The 15,878-nt window shown below is 47.3% G+C and overlaps 1 protein-coding gene across 1 annotated transcript in view; it reads right to left on the bottom strand.

Annotated features, from left to right (window-relative positions):
- SPG7 (SPG7 matrix AAA peptidase subunit, paraplegin) overlaps positions 1-14,975 on the bottom strand; it is a 29,693-nt gene extending 14,718 nt beyond the window's left edge. Inside the window, exons 1-9 of the mRNA XM_065640857.1 lie at positions 14,662-14,975; positions 12,921-13,023; positions 11,551-11,640; positions 6,575-6,825; positions 5,463-5,602; positions 4,422-4,524; positions 2,795-2,920; positions 2,318-2,480; positions 1,400-1,573 (exon numbers count right to left, since the gene is read on the bottom strand). Coding sequence (XP_065496929.1) covers positions 1,400-1,573; positions 2,318-2,480; positions 2,795-2,920; positions 4,422-4,524; positions 5,463-5,602; positions 6,575-6,825; positions 11,551-11,640; positions 12,921-13,023; positions 14,662-14,793 — 1,282 coding nt within the window. The 5' untranslated portion in view covers positions 14,794-14,975. The remainder of the gene's footprint in view (positions 1-1,399; positions 1,574-2,317; positions 2,481-2,794; positions 2,921-4,421; positions 4,525-5,462; positions 5,603-6,574; positions 6,826-11,550; positions 11,641-12,920; positions 13,024-14,661) is intronic.
- Positions 14,976-15,878: the final 903 nt, after the last annotated feature.

Below are 15,878 nucleotides of genomic sequence, written 5' to 3'. Positions count from 1 at the left end.
CATGGCCCCTGCACTGAAGCAGAGGGATGTTCGGAGGGTCCCTGTACCACAGGACCACTCCACCCTGTCTGTGCCATGCCGTGCTCCTGCCTACAATATCCCCTCCTTCTGCAGCGAGGGCAGAGATCCAGAATCACGGATCATCTTGCACGCAGTACGGAGGAACACCTACCCTTTGCTGAAAACATTTTTACAGGTCCCAGCTCCTCTCCTAGCAAAGGGAGGGCTGACCCCGGGGCAACGTGCGGAAGACAGCCTTGCTGCTGCGCTGCAGGACGCGCTCTGCTCCCGCAGGGCTGCGCCCCCACTTCACTGCAAACACACCGTAAAAAAACAAGCAGGAGAAAGGGAGATGCTTTTAGCACGTGATAGCTTTTAATTTTTCATATGAAGACTGTGATGAGACAAGTGTCACAGCTACAGCTAAGGGGAAAGGCAGCTCTGTCCCATGGAACAGCAGGCAGATACAGACACTCCCTGACAGGCAGGTTGTTAGTTATTCCTTCCCCTGCTCTGCAATAAGATTTAGCAACAGAAACATTGCAAGTCGAGTCAGTGCTGCAGGCTCCGACAGAGTTATGACTAAGAATAGCCAAAGGATGATTCTTTTTGGCACTTGGGTGAAAGTGTCTGAGAAACGGGCTTATTCCAGATATAGCATGGCCAGAAACCATCCAGAACGCAGCATCAAACAACAGCCTGTTTGCAAAGCTCCTCTCTCTCAGTTTAGATAGGGATCCTGTGCTCAGGCAGAGTGTGAGAATAAGTCAAAGGATGGGAGCATTGATATAGCACATTGCTTATGTCCCTCTGGGACAACTAAACTTTAAACTTTAACAGCCTTTAAAACCACTACCTGTCTTAGACGTAATACGGCAAATATCCAACAACATTTAACAGCCAGCTAGACCTGAATGTTACCCTCTACAGACAGCAGTGCCCTCGCCACCAATTCATTTTCCTTTGTTTGCCCAGTACAGTAAATAATTCTTCTCCAACTGCCAGTAGGAAAACACACTCCTGCACTGAAGCCATTTACTACACTAAGAGTCTTTGGGGTTGCTGCCCTCTGCCAGCCACGATCTCTAATGCACATTTTCTGTTTATTTGATTAGCAGGTGGATGCTCACATGCCTGTTGGTGCAAATTCACTCTCTTCTGACTCAGGGTCTTCAGTAGTAACACCACCAGTTAGCTCCAGGGTTTTAAAATGTACTAGATTTAGCCCCAAACCCTTAAAAGCCTATATAAATATCTAGACTTCAATGCAATGGTAATTACTTCAGCAAGAAGAGAACACTAAAGAGGAACAGGGAGTTCAAGCAGGAAAAAGATGTATAACAGCTTGGATCTCGAAGGTAACAAGGGCCCAGCTGCTGAAAGGCAGAGAAATACTGACCATCCATTTCCACCAGCAGCTGGTTTAAGGTCTGCTCCTCCTCAGCATTGGCAAAACCAGATATATTGGTTGAGCGCTTCTTGCCCACAGCATCGATTTCGTCGATGTACACGATGCAGGGAGCACGAGCTTGGGCTTCTCTGAAGAGGCTCCGCACTCGGGCAGCTCCAAGACCTGTAGGGAAAGAGAAGATGAAATAAGCCTCATAGCAAAAATTGTTAGTACAGCGCAGAACAGCCCCCAGCATGACACCGGACACCAAGGCAAACCCTCTGTTTGTGACAGTCCCTCTCGCAAAGGGGCACAAAGAAATTGCCAGAGAACTCCTAAGTTTAACTCCTAGGCGCTGCTCCTGCAGCATGCTGGCTTTGCACTGGGTTCCCAAAACTGCAGGGATTCCTCCAGCTGCTGTAAGAGGAGCTCTGCTCCCAGCTCCTAACACAAACTCCTGCTCCTTCCACAGGTCAGAAGCTGAAATATTCAGCATTTTCCTGCACGCTGACCCTTGTCGGGTCTCGAGATCTAGGAGAAAGGAAGAAAAGGAGGAAGATGGAAATCCCAAGGCACAAAGGGGCCATACTTTCCCCATCAGCAGGGAGCCGCAGAAAATCCAGCAGCATTCTCATGTAAGGAAGGAATCCTCAGTCAGTGGCTTTCACAAGAGGCACAGGGAAGTCAGAGACAGTGGTTTCAGGTGAAGCACCACGGCTGCATGCTGTCAGAAAAACTATCAACTCTGAGGGCATGCATTTTAATTACTATGGAATTAAGTACTCTCCACCCCTGAAAACCTTCTATATACTAACTCATCCTCCCCACACAAAGACAGGCTAAAACTCTGTGCTTTGCAAGGGGCCCAGCCAGCACCCTCCAGCTCCACAGCACATCAGGTAACGCCCACACTCCTCCTGCGCTTACCTCCTATCACCTCCACAAACTCCGAGCCTGCCATGGCCAAGAACGGCACTTGTGCTTCTGTAGCCACGGCTTTCGCCAGCAACGTCTTTCCGCAGCCCGGCGGTCCCAGTAACAAGGCACCCTTGGGCACTTTAGCCCCAAGCTGAAGGTAGCGATCAGGGCTCTGCAAGAACACCACGGTCTGTCAGATCCCCCGCTCGCATGAAGCATCTGCACAAGAATACAACCTCCCAGAGCTTCCCAATACTGTTTGCAGCCTGAGCAACTCGGAGCTGCTAATGGCAGCAGCTACACCTGCATTCCAGTTAAGGAACTGGAAATACAGAGATTGAGTCACACTGATCGCTGTCAGCTTATCTAAACAGAGGCTGCTCAGTATCACGAAGGATGAAGAACAGAACATACCCTCCACCCCAGAACAGCCACCTATCCCAGAAGATGGATAGCAAGCACTTATTTTGTTCAACTTTTAAATACCTTTAAATAGTCCACAAATTCTTTGACTTCCATTTTCGCCTCGTGCATTCCTGCTACGTCCTTGAAGCTGATCCCTTTGCCAGATTTCCCATCCACAATGGTGAAACGAGCCATTTTCAGCTGGTTCTGTGGAAGGCAGCACAAGTACTGAAGGCATGCTCTGACTTTGGTCAAGTCAACAGGCTGGAAAGGCTGTTTGCTCTACTTTGGAATACTGGTATAAGCTGCCCCTAACAAAAACCACTAAAATGCCCACCGATGCACTGGTGTTTTACTAACTTTTGCTTTGGAAACACTTCACAGCTGGATTGTTGATTCAAAACTTTATCCACGTGTTGCTGGGAAGAGATGGAATAAACCTGCAGCAACATTCCCAACACAATTCAGCTCAAACTCCGTGTAGACCAGGCAGGGATATTTATTAAAAATGTGCAGAATGCCCCAAACCTTATTTGGGATCTTCTCCCCAATTTTTGAATGCTCTGATTCTTAAAACGCATGGAATAAGTATAGTTTCGAGGAATATGTATGGATGGTAAATAATTGTCAGTGGTAAATAATTACCAATATTGTCTTGTAAACGCACATAAACAGACACTTTGCACCACTGTCCGATGCTGCTGCTGGTTTCTACTGCAACACAACCCAGGACAGAACTACAGGTTCCCAAATTTAACAGCCACTGCATTTCAGTCTCCTGGTGTGTGTTAAGCCACAGTGACAGTCCAAACAAGAATTTATTTAAATGCCCTACATGTAACTCCTCATTACGTTCAGACTGAAGAAAGTTACTTGGGATTTTTTTTTTTTCTTTTGAGAAGGAAGTTTGTAACTTCTTAGGCCTCAGAAACACCAGCTTATCCAACTGAAGAGTTAAACATGCAGGGCCTGGCTGTCCCCACTTATGCAAGGACAGAATCGAGTCCTCAAGGCCCTCATTACTCAACACTTTAAAATATTCTTCTCCTCTGAGCAGCTGCATCCCTTTGTGTAAAGAGAATCCCAAGGCCAGAAGAGAATCACAGAGGAGACTGAGTGGGAAATCTGACAAGGGACTGGATTCACCGTATTTTCATCCCCAAATCCCTGCGGTCAATGGCAGCGCACCCCGGGCTGATTTCTGCAGAATTTCATCAGCTGATCCTTGCAAGGGTGGAAGAGGAGAGGCGGAGATTTGACTGATGTTGCAAGTGAGGCATGTGGCATGAGCAGAACAGGCCAACACATAATGAAATCCAGAATCTGAACATATTTTATAAATTGAGAACTCATTTTGCAGAAAGCAGCAATTCCTACTTCTGGCTGTATGGGAGGCATATTGGCAGGAGCCAGTGAAAAACACCATCTGCAGCTGCAACTCATTAGCAAGCTTTGAAAATAGCAGAGCAAACGGGACTGCAAATTCACCCAGCTCAGCCCTTCCTGCCACCGGGGAGAGCAAGAGCCTCCGCCACGGCCGGTTACTGCACAATCCACAGATGCAAGATGTGTCAAGACTGAAGAGTCCTTGGCACCAATTAATTCCCATTCTGCATTGATTTTGCTGGGGAAAAGGGAGGAGATTAGGCCAGCAGAAGACAGGACTACCCACAGGCTGCAAACCAACCTCAACATCCAGGATACTCACAAAGGCGTTGAATCCTCCCACCCGGCTCGCAACCCTGATGAGGCGAAAGATGCTCCACAACATGGACACAGCCACAAGCGTCACTATCAGGGAAATGATGTCACTGAAAGGACAGAAGTGAGACAGGTACAAATTGAAATGCTTGGCCATAACTTGGTAAATACGACTCAAGATAACTTTTTCAGTATTTTAAAGGTCCTGACATTTGTACTCTGGAGCCCATAAATCCTGTTTTGCAGAAACATGCTGCTGGTCTTAACAAAAGGGCAAATAAGCCACCTCAGCAGCAAATGACCACAGAACACTCGTACATCACATGAAAGCACAGAATAAAGCCCAGCCAGCGCTCTACAGTCTTTTGGCAGATCTCCCCTCTTCTCATTCATAATAGCTCATTTCAGAATTAAAAGCTCTTAGCATTATTATTTTTTTTTTTTTAAGCAAACGATCTTGGTTTCAGGTAACAGAACAGGGCTGGAAGTTTAACACAAGCACTCCTCTCACGGGGATTTTGTACGCGAGCATCAAAGTGGCTCAGCTCGGTATGTGGCGCAGCGGTAACACACGGGCTGCTCTCGGAGGTGCGGCCAGGATGAGGTGGTTATTTGTACAGACTGAACCACCACCACAGACCTTCCTCAGAGCGTGTTGATGGGCAAGGCTCATGCAGCACCAGGCTGGAACAGCACTTGTTGAGTCAGGGTTTCTATCCCACTCTGCACTTGAATAATTGATTACACGGACAAAAAGTGCTCAGCTCTGCAAGAACACAGACTTTCCTCAGACTTGCTGACACTGACCCAAAACAGTCTGCTGCATGCTGCAGTTCCACACACCTTCTTGGGACCCTCACTTTTCAAGCATTAAGGCACATCTAGAGTGTGTCTATATCTGAAGAACAGGGTAGGCGCTCCAAAACTGAGACCACTTTTTTGTTCTATATTTATAATAACAACATCTAGTTGAAAGGGACTTTCCTTTCCAAGTGAGGGATGTTGTCACCGATACAAGATCAACAGTCAGCATAAATTTCTATCATACTTTCCATAAAAGCCAGGATGTTTGTAGGAAACGGGGATTCTCTCTCTCTCATCAATATTCAGCTCGTCCTCCGCAGCTCTCAGCTTCTCTTCAAATTTGTCAATGTTTGCCACCCGCATTGTGTACAACAGGGTAACATTCTGGGGACACGAAATCAAAAGCAGCATTTAAGTAGTGTAGTGTAAGAATACAGCAACAAGCACAAGGGCACAGCATGGACAAGTCAGACAAAAATTAGCTTTACGTTGCACCCCTTGATGCTGCTGCATCCATGAACTCAGGAGCAGGGAACTGGCACGAGGGCTCCAAAGGAACCTGGGGATACCCCCAGGCTTTTCAGCACCTTACGAAAGCAGAAAAGCCAAAAACTCTCAGCTCTTTAGAAAAAATGAGATGCAACAAACTGGAAGATGGAGTTAGTATTATAAACCCAGTTATATTGACACCTTGGGCTCAGACAAACTTTTGTACTATAAATGGAAAAGTGCATCAGACTTCGTGGACCTTGTTTCTTTGTCTTTATCAGAAACTAATTTCATCCAGCAGTTTGCAAATGCATCATAAATCACTAAACAAAATGGGATGTGTCCAAAACCAATATTTTAATCTCTCAAGGCAGCCTGTAATGATCTTAGCGGCAACTCCTGGAAGTAAGTACGTGACCAAACTTCGCTTTGTTTCCATTTTGGAAGATTTGGAAGATTTAGGAAGAAAGTCTGATGGAGTTTGACAGAACACTTGAAACTAAAATCCAAATAGGAGAAAATTTTTGAAACAGGATTTGGTAATAAGAGTTCGCAATCTTTAGATACCTTCTCACATACCAGACTGAGCCGGCAGAAAAAACTACTGAGTTTTTCCAGCTTTTTAGACATACGCAAGATTTTCTTCCAGGTCATTATTAATTACTGTTACAATTTAAAATAAAAGTTTTAGTTTCCAGATTGATACAAGTAACAGAAGTCCCCTGAACTTCAAATACAAGAAAGAGAAAAATTAATAAAGAGCAAATTTACCAGCTATAGTCTTACCAAACATATATATTCCTTAATTCAGTTCCTCTCAACGGTATAATCTAAGATCATCCGTTGCAATTGTAGAAAGTCACTCACAACTTGTCCGTGCGGAGATCCTCCCGGGTGCAGATAAATTTCCACAATGTCGCTCTCCGGCACCACTTCGATCCTCTGCACCTCCCCCTTTGCCAGCATCTCATTCACGAAGTAGTTCCAGGAAATGTTGGTCCCTTCTCTGTTCTCACTGACCGTGAACCGAAACATCAGCATGATGAAGGTGATGATGAGGAGAGCCCGTAAGCGCTCCAGATGCATTTGATTTTCCCTTTTCCTGCGTTTCTCTTCCTCTTTAGAAAAATAGCGGTGTAAAAAAAAGACACAAACATAATTGCAGAGCTTTCTGACCCAAAGGAGGGACAATTTAATGACAAAGATACACATAACAGAATTGTTAAAGTTTGTGGGGTTTGTTTGTTGCACGTTTGGCTCTCCCGAAGGCCCAGCTGCAGGAGCGGTACTCAACCTGCGCTGCACTGGCAATTTTCTGGTGTGGCTCTTGCCCAAGAGCAATTTTCTGGTGTGGCTCTGGTGTGGGACTTGCCCAAGGTCACACAAGTGAGTCAGTTTTTTTGCATCGCATGACATTCCCAGACCTTTCCAGGCTGTCAGACCACAGGCCCTGAGCTGTACACGCGAACAAGCCCAAAGCCCAGCTATGGAAATACAAGCACTCAGATTTACCCTTAAATTTGCCTTCTTTCAGGCAACTATTTGCATCCTGCTGGCCAGCAGAAAATCCACATGCATCACACAGCTGTGGCTATTTGCAGCTGCTCCCCAGTGCCCCAAAAGCCAGGTGCTGAGGCACTGCGGACACAGAAGACGATGCAGGATCATCACCTCTTTCGCTCTAATTGCTGCTCCAGTAAAAGGAAGAATTGAAGCACCAGTGGGCCCAAGAAAGCCCCTCGCCTCCACAAGTTACTGATTGAGTACAAAGGCAGACAGCAATCTCAGACGTATTTTGAAGAGCCCTGGTTGGTAGATCCTGTTTTAAGGCAGTTTAATCCTGGTCCAGGAGACTTCAGATGCTCACAGTCCACTAGACCCATCACAATCCCACTAAATGTCACTCTGTGCTAAAACAAGAGACAATCTCACTTGCTTAATATGGATACAGACCAAATAAAGCCATCAGACCCTCGTTGTTAAAAATCGGATTCAAGACTGACTGTAGCCCATTTCTGTATAACGTGCTTCTACGCTGCTGAGTCCTCAGGCTGTTGCTGACACACCCACTGGAAAATATGAGTAAAACCAGCCAGAGCGTCACTGGCAAATCACCCAGCACAGTGTTATGAGAGAGAATTGCTTCCTGGGGAGCTCCCGACCCGCTGGCACCCTGGATCACGAGGCCAACAATGTTTCTGCTACCTCAGAAAATACCTGCATTTGCAGTGAATCTGAAACAGCACAAGAGACAAGATCTGCAGCTCACCTATGCATATAAATACACTGCAAATCAATCCCACTGTCTCAACAAAGTTGCACAGATTTTCTGCCATGCTACACAACCAACCTCCTGTTTAAAAAGGTTTGCTAACTTGTCCACACTAAGGATGTGCATCAAAGAGGGATCCCATGCCAGATGTGCCTTCCCCGCCTTTACTGTACTAGTGACATACTGAAGTGATGACATGAGAAAAAGGGATGGTTTACTTCAAGTATTTGTTACCAAACCTTTTTTATCTTTCCAGACTCCCAACATTTTTGCACTGCGCAGGCAAATTTAAAATTCTGTGGTCTGCAAAGGGCTGTCACAGCACAGTTCAATGGCAACTGCTAGAGTTTCGGTTGTTACGATGACAACAAATGTCTCCTCCTCTTTCCAGTCATATGTGGATGTTCTTGATATATAATTTAGCATTTGTTCCTGATATACAATTTAACATCAACAGCAACATGGCATACATAAATACTATTCTACACCCAGAAATAAATTAATTCTGTGCCACTGGACTGCTGGCGCATCTGCTTGCTGCAGCCCAGATTAAATTTATTTGCAAATTCCTAACAAATGTTCTGACACTAGCATTTATCACCGGCCATCAATTAGACTCTACGCACACTGCCACAAAACCAGGGGACAAACATATGACCCAGACAGATGCTAAAAAAAGTGCTCTGTCCTTCAGCTACGCAGCATCATTTGTCACTCCTTTCCTCACTCTGCTCCACATTTAACAGGAAAGGCTTGTTCCTAAATAGAAACAATGCAGCTTTTCAGATAAGATCATAATTCCAAAGGACAGTGACAAGCTCAGATGCTGTGCCCAGCCCATCGATGCCATCTCCTCACTTCTGTTATCTGCTAGATCCAGCTTCATTAGAACAAAGCAATTCATCAAAGCTGCAGGATGACATCCAGTATAGTCTTAGTAAAGAAAATTAGAATATAGTATGATAGAGGCTTTAGTCTGAGCAATATCCTGAAAAGCTGAGCAAATTGTAAAAGAAAGATACTATAGGGAAAATAAACTACCCTGGCAAAGCAAGTACTGACACAAAGAAAGTCCATCTATCGCTACACAAGTTCCTTGGAGATGTCAGAGTCAACTCTTGCTAAAGCACTTTCCTGTATTCAATTTCAGACAAAGTGAGGATGCATATATGTTCTAAAGCACACAACTGAGCATACGGTCACAAGAAGATCACCGCAGGGTAAACGCTGCCCGTTAGACATCCAAGCACAACCAACTTCTCCAGTTTCCAGGAATTAGATTTGCCTAGGACCTTTAACCTACAGCTGAATAATCTCAGCAAAAAAAAAAAATTCTAGAAGGCAACACAAAACTTTACTCTGCATTTAATTAAGGAAAAAAAAAAGAAAATCAATCTATCTCTAAGCTCATGTAAAGTATGGCTGTCTTTACAGCGTAACATTCATATTGCACCAGAAGCTACCCCACGATATTTCGTAAATGAGAACCAGTAACTGGATGCGACACTCACAAGCAACAGCTGTGGGAACATTTCCAGCTTTTTCGTCTCAAAAAGCCTCCATGAAGCAATGATTTGCCATTAACCCCACATCTGAACTCTCTGATTAAAACCTTGCAAGGGCTGCAGTGACAGTTTGAAGAGTTCTTTTTAATAATTACTGCAGAGACAAGGATTCCCCTGGAGACGGGGGGTAGCGTTCCACCTCCCAAAGCCAAGCTGCCCATTAATCACGGGAGAACAGCGGCCGCCGCACACAGCACATTGCTGTTCGCTGATTTAACAGCTGCACCGCTGCTCCACGGCACTGCCTCGTCACCCCACGTGGCCTCGCAAACACCGAGAGCCCAACCTCTCTGCTCCGACTTCCTCAGCAAGGACCCCGCAATACCTGCACTTGCATCCCATTTAACGAGGGGACATTTAACAACGACTTCAACCCAGTTAAACGGATCAAACCAGCCAAGCTCTTCCCTCAAAAAACTGCAATGACTTGAGCCAGGCTAAAAGTCAGTGGCAGCTGACGGCTTTTACTTCAAAAGTCAGTCAGTCCGAGACGATTCAACCACTGTGTTTAAGCACAGCAAAGGAAAAGCCAAGCTATTGCATCATTTGATGATACCTAGGTAAAAGTTTAATGTGTAATTTATAAAATTATATCATGACCTGTGTGACTTAAGCATGATGTTAAGTGCTTCCCAAGGCCTGGAGCCCTCCATCTCCAGGTTTATTCCTGACTCAAAGGGCCAGGAAATGAGTAGCACAGCAGACAGACAAACTCGCTCGAGGCATCACCAGCCCCTGCAAGCACCAACTAATGTCACAAAATGAAGAAAATGCTCTGGTCTGTTATGCTTCTGCAAGCATTACTGCCGAGACACAAGAATGAGACCTTCACCTGGGCCATTTCTGACACCCTGTTCTTGAATCGCTCCACCAGGCCAGCAGATCCAGGCCAAGCCATTGGCTCTGGACCTCACAGCTAAAAATCCACACCGGAGTCTGAAAACTGTCTTATCCAGAGCCCAGACCTTTGCACGCACTTCAGTTCTTGGGAGGCATGTACTCACAAACAAGCACAGGATTCTCCTTGCAGAAAAGTCAAATTACAATTTTTAAATGGAATGCAGCTGTTGTCAATCTACAAACAGCAGAAAGCCGACAACAATACCAAGGACCAGCCACAGATCTGCTCGTATTTGAAAAATGTTTGGTGAATATCTACGGGTAGAAGACAACGGTGCCTCCCACAGGGACCAGAACGCTGCCGGGCAGAAGTTGCACTAGGGTTTTGTTTAATACACTAAAGTTATTCCCCTGCACCCCCCTCCATTAGTGTCATTAAATTCCCCATCCTGTTAAGCTTAAGGTAGTTCTCAACATCATGTGGCACACCACGCACATCCCTGGCTACAGAACACATTTAGTGAGAGAAAACTCATTTTCAAAAAGTCCTGTACAGCAGGATGCCTGGGGCTTAGGTGGTATAAGACATGTAAAAACCAGATTCTAGAGAGACTGATTTAAAAATAAAGAAAAATTCTGAGCAAGTGCCATCAGTAAGACAGCTAAGAACTCTTTAAGGAATCTATTTTTAACTTTGAGCTCTGAAAATCTCTAGGAGCAGAGAGACATCCACAGTGAAGGTAAATGAAATACAAGAAAAAAACCAGAATCCATCTTAAAAACCCCTGAATTTATTTAATACAAGTTTATTGAGTCAAAATGGTCTGCAACAAAACCTCCACGGCAAGACTCAGTTAATACTTTTCCCCTTTGTAAGGCTGCATAACTAAGGCAAACACCAATAAAGTTATTTGCACAGGATGCAAAGTGGCACAGAAAGAGAATCAGCTTAATGATCTGTCTTAAACCTTAATATTCCATCATCTAAACCAAAACTAACCCTTTCAACTTGTTCTCAGCCGCAGGCTCGCAGAGGTGGGAAGGTGCAGGTACAAGTTTGCAGCACCCACCAGAGACAGAAGCATTAAGGTGGGTCTTCCAGGCTGAACACCCTCACCCCTCACACACGGTTTGTTTCATTAAACATCTTTTTGGCCTGTACATACCCTCGTCCTCCTGCGGAGATTTCCTTTTGAATCCTCCATTCTTCTGGTTACTCCTCCAAGAACCTGAAGTACTAAACCAGTAAGTGCTACCTGCAGGTAAGCAGAGTTCAAGAGTTATTACCAGCAGACAGTGAGAAAGGGGGAGTGAGGACGGCAAAAATACACAGGAGCTCCAAATGCAGAGCAAGCAAAGCTCCACAGGCACCCAAGCGCAGTGTTGTCCTGTGCCAGTGAATGGGACAGCACCGGGGGAGCAGTGGTGGGACAGGCTCCTTCCGTTGCCTTACAGAATATTTTTTTGACAATCCAATCAAGATATGTCTTTTTTTCAGAGATTATTTTAATGGAGCAAATAAAATCATTTGGAGAAATTTCTTCAGTGCTGAAACATACACATTTCCCAAGGCATAACCATAGTTAACACCAGTGTGGTCAAGTAAGAGCAGCCTCCCAACAGGAACTGTAAACGCTTATTAAAGGCAATATATGTACCGAGTTAAATGCTGATTTCTCAGTAAATGCTGTTAGGATACTCTAATAAGAACCAAGAAAGTAAGGCTACAACCAGCAAGACTCACAGTTGTTGCTACAAAACAATAACCAAAGGCTTTTTCCACCAGGAAAATGCAGAAAGCTCAGAAGACAAGTGACCGGACAGCAGGTGCTTCCACCTCCCACAGTCTTTCACGGCGGCTCCAGAAAGAGGAGTGAGCCCAGAAACTGGGCTGCTTGTCCACTGCGTGTTCTACTAGAGGGTTTGCTGCCTTTTGAAAGATTATGCATATATTTTTAACTTTAAAAAGAAACCTCTTAAAGGTAAAGCAGCTCAAGCTCCCCAGGCCCACACCGGCCAGAACAGCCATGACCAGCTTTGTTCAGATCTCAAAGGTACCGGCAAATTCATCTTTCCAATCTGAAGGCAGCAACAACAATAATTGCCTTTGTTTTACCCTTCTGTGCTTCTGCTCTAATTCAGAATACATTTTCTAACACACGCGTTTAACTTGTTCCAAAGCAAAGCTTTCAGCAAGGTCAGATGGTGTGATTTCTCACAAAGGTGCATGACATTTTCATCTCAGGCTTTGGTAATGAGGCAGAGAAAGATTCTCCACTTTCAAATTGCAGTTTTTCAATTAGCTTGCAGGTCTAATGACTCAAGTGCTTACTTAATCATGCTGAGCTCCTTGTGGAAAGGTGCCATTGTTCATCCCTGTCACCAACCAAAACCTAGAACCCCGCAAAATACACACAGCTTCTAAAGCCAAGAACAGAACAGCCTGATTTCAGTTTCAGGAACACAGGCAGTGAAGGTAGGGAAAAGTCAGTACTCTTAAGACCTTTTCGTCTCCTCTGCCTGTTTCAGGACTCACCTAAGAGACTCCAAAGCCTGAGTGGATCTCGAATTACGTGTTGTTTCACCAGGACTCCACTGAGACCCTGACGTGTGGGGGAAAGTGTTTGCGACAGAAGGCTCTGAGGAAGAAAATAAAGAAAAAAAAAACCACAAAAACTATGGGAAAAATATCATGACTATTTAACCTTTCTGTATGCTATGAAACTCACATTTCTAAATGTGAAAACGTTGTGGGTAAGTTGCAGGACCAGCAGCTGGGAGACCTGAATATTACGCCCTGTTGTGCTGTGGACTTGCCATATGACTTTGAAGATGTTGTTTATAACCCAGTTTAAAGAAAACACATGTATAAATAGAAACATGTTCTCAAAAAACTTGAAAATTGTATCTTTTTTTCCTCCCTGTTCTTCATTACAAAGATATGTTAGAAATCAGTGCTTAAAATGTACAGATACCCTCCCACAAAAGGAAATCTTCAGGACTTCTGCTCTGTAACTGCTGCAGGGCAGTAAGGACAACACGGCTCTTTCCCCAGGGAGCCATCCTGCAGCTGATATTCCCATTTAAAGGCAACTCCACAACACGTGAACCAACATTTATTTACTAATTAATATTCCCACTGAACGCAAGTCTTGCCCCTTCTCCAATGTGTGATTCTGACTTGCCACCCCTCTACAAACCCCTGTGCCGCAAACCAGACAGCACTCTCAGGGCTGAAATCCCTCACCCTTCCTTCTGGGTTTGCAGAGCAGCAAAACAACTGCTGGGGCTGGCTCAGGGTAACCCCTTGGGATCGATACTTGCTAGAACAGAACAGCTCAGACTGGTTTAAATGGATCACAGAAAAACCTGGCACGATTCACAGATCAGCCTCACAATTGTTCTTCCTCCTTCACATACTTGGACAGCCAGTGCTTTTACACTGCACTGAAGAGAAATACAAAAAAAGTCTTAAATCATGTTGGAGGCCTCGTTTAAACAAAGTGTTGCCTGGACTTTATGATCTTGAGGGTCTTTTCCAACCACGATGATTCTATGACTCTGCACAAGGGCCATGTTGGAGAGCCCTGTGACACCAGCAGCACAGCAAGATGGGAAAACGCCTTGGTGCACACCAATGTGGTGAGTGCGTGTATCACATGGAATGCAAGTCAGAAAACGGCCTTTAATCAATGTTTTCTGGCTTACGACAGCCTAGGTATTCTCTTCATGTGATATTTCCCCCAAGTTACTGTCACACAGCACTTAAGTGGCCGACCTTCGGGCTGGTCTCACCAGAGACACCTTAGAATCACAGGACAGTTTATGTTGGAGGGCCCTTCCCAGCTCCCCCAGTGCCCCCCCTGCCATGAGCAGGGACATCTGCACCAGCTCAGGTTGCTCAGAGCCCCGTCCAGCCTGGCCTGGGATGTCTCCAGGGATGGTTCAGCCACCACCTCTCTGGGAACCTGGGCCAGGCTCTCACCACCCTCGGGGGCAACAATTTCTTCCTCACGTCCAGCCTGAATCTCCCCTCTTCTAGTTTAAAACCATCACTGGTTGTCCTGTTATAGCACACCCCGCTAAAATATCACCGTGTCAGTTAATTTAATCGCTGTTTTCTGTGTGTTTCTCTCCCATCTCGAAGCACGAGCCCATGTGAACGCGATGCTCTGAGTGCTGACCCGCCTCCCCCGCGCTCCGCTGCTCCGGGCGCTCCCCGGGGGCCGCTGCCCGCTCGGGAACGCTGCGGAGAGGCCGAGGGGAGGCCCCGTTACCTGCAGGCCGCGTCCCGCGCCGAGGGAACCGCCGCCGGGCCAGGGCCGGGGCCAGGCCGGGACTGGCCGCGGGCCGGGCCGCCGCCAGCAGCTGCAGCGTCCCTGGAGCAGCAGCAGCCGCAGCAGCGCCATGACCCGCTCCGCCTGGAGGCCTCTGAGGGGCGGCGACGGTTACCGAACGCCGAGGGGCCGCCGAGGGGCCCGCGCCAACGGGCCGCCGCGCCGGGAGCCGGAGGCCTCAGCGGGGACGGAAGTGTCCGGTGAGGAGCGAGCGGCCATCTTGGAAAGGGGCCGGCGGCCGCGAGACTGCCATGCCTCAAGATGGCGGGCGCAACCGTCGGCGGCAGGGCGGGGCTGACGGCCGCCCGCTGGCCCCGCCCCCGGCTGCAGCCGCGCGGGGGCTGCTGGGCCGGCCGCGCCGTTACCGTGGCAACGGGGAATCCCGGCGCCCGCCGGCCCCGAGACCCGGCCCAGCCCGGGGCCCACAGCCCGGCCGGGCCCAGCGCCGCCCCGCCAGCATCGGCACAGCCCGGCCCGGCCCAGCGCCGCCCCGCCTTGGCCCGGGCCCAGGATCCTGCGGCCTGGCCTTGGCCGGGGCCCCCACAGCCCAGCCCGGCCGCCCCCCGAGGCCGCCTGCCCTCCGCAGACGAGCCTCCGGCCAAGGTCTGCCTGGCTGGATTCCCTGGAGCAGACAGTTCCCACAGACCAGCCAGGCCTAGCGCAGGCGGGTCCTGCAGCCCGGTCTTGGCCAGGCCTCTCCCAGCAGATTTGGGCAGGAGGAGAACAAACACCTGGGAGGAGCAAACAGGTTCCCGCAGGTGCAGGACGGAGGCCGCGCCCACCCGCGCCCACCCGCCTTCATGGTGGCAGCTCGGCTGGCAGGGAGAGCAGTCCCAAGTACACAAATAGCCCGGCTTTATCACGCTTAATGTCATGTCCCACATGATTGTAACAGCTGGGAGAAGAAGAAAGAAACACCTCTGCAGTCTCAGATTCAACAGAGACCAGCTCCTTCCCTTTGCGGCCGGTGCTGAGGAAGGCTCCCGTTCTGATAGCTTAAGGTATGAATTAGCTCTGATAGAAAACAGCATTTAGTGTCTGCAGCTGAGCATGATGGATTAACAAGTATGCTTGGAAGTAAAATGAGTCAACAAATATAAATACATTTACGTGTTTGCTCTTGGGTGGGCAGGTTAGCTGGCTCCCATGATCTATCT

The sequence above is a fragment of the Caloenas nicobarica genome, chromosome 9 (genome assembly GCF_036013445.1).
Source record: "Caloenas nicobarica isolate bCalNic1 chromosome 9, bCalNic1.hap1, whole genome shotgun sequence".
In the NCBI taxonomy this organism is placed as follows: domain Eukaryota; kingdom Metazoa; phylum Chordata; class Aves; order Columbiformes; family Columbidae; genus Caloenas; species Caloenas nicobarica.
This window is presented reverse-complemented; position numbering and strand designations above follow the sequence as displayed.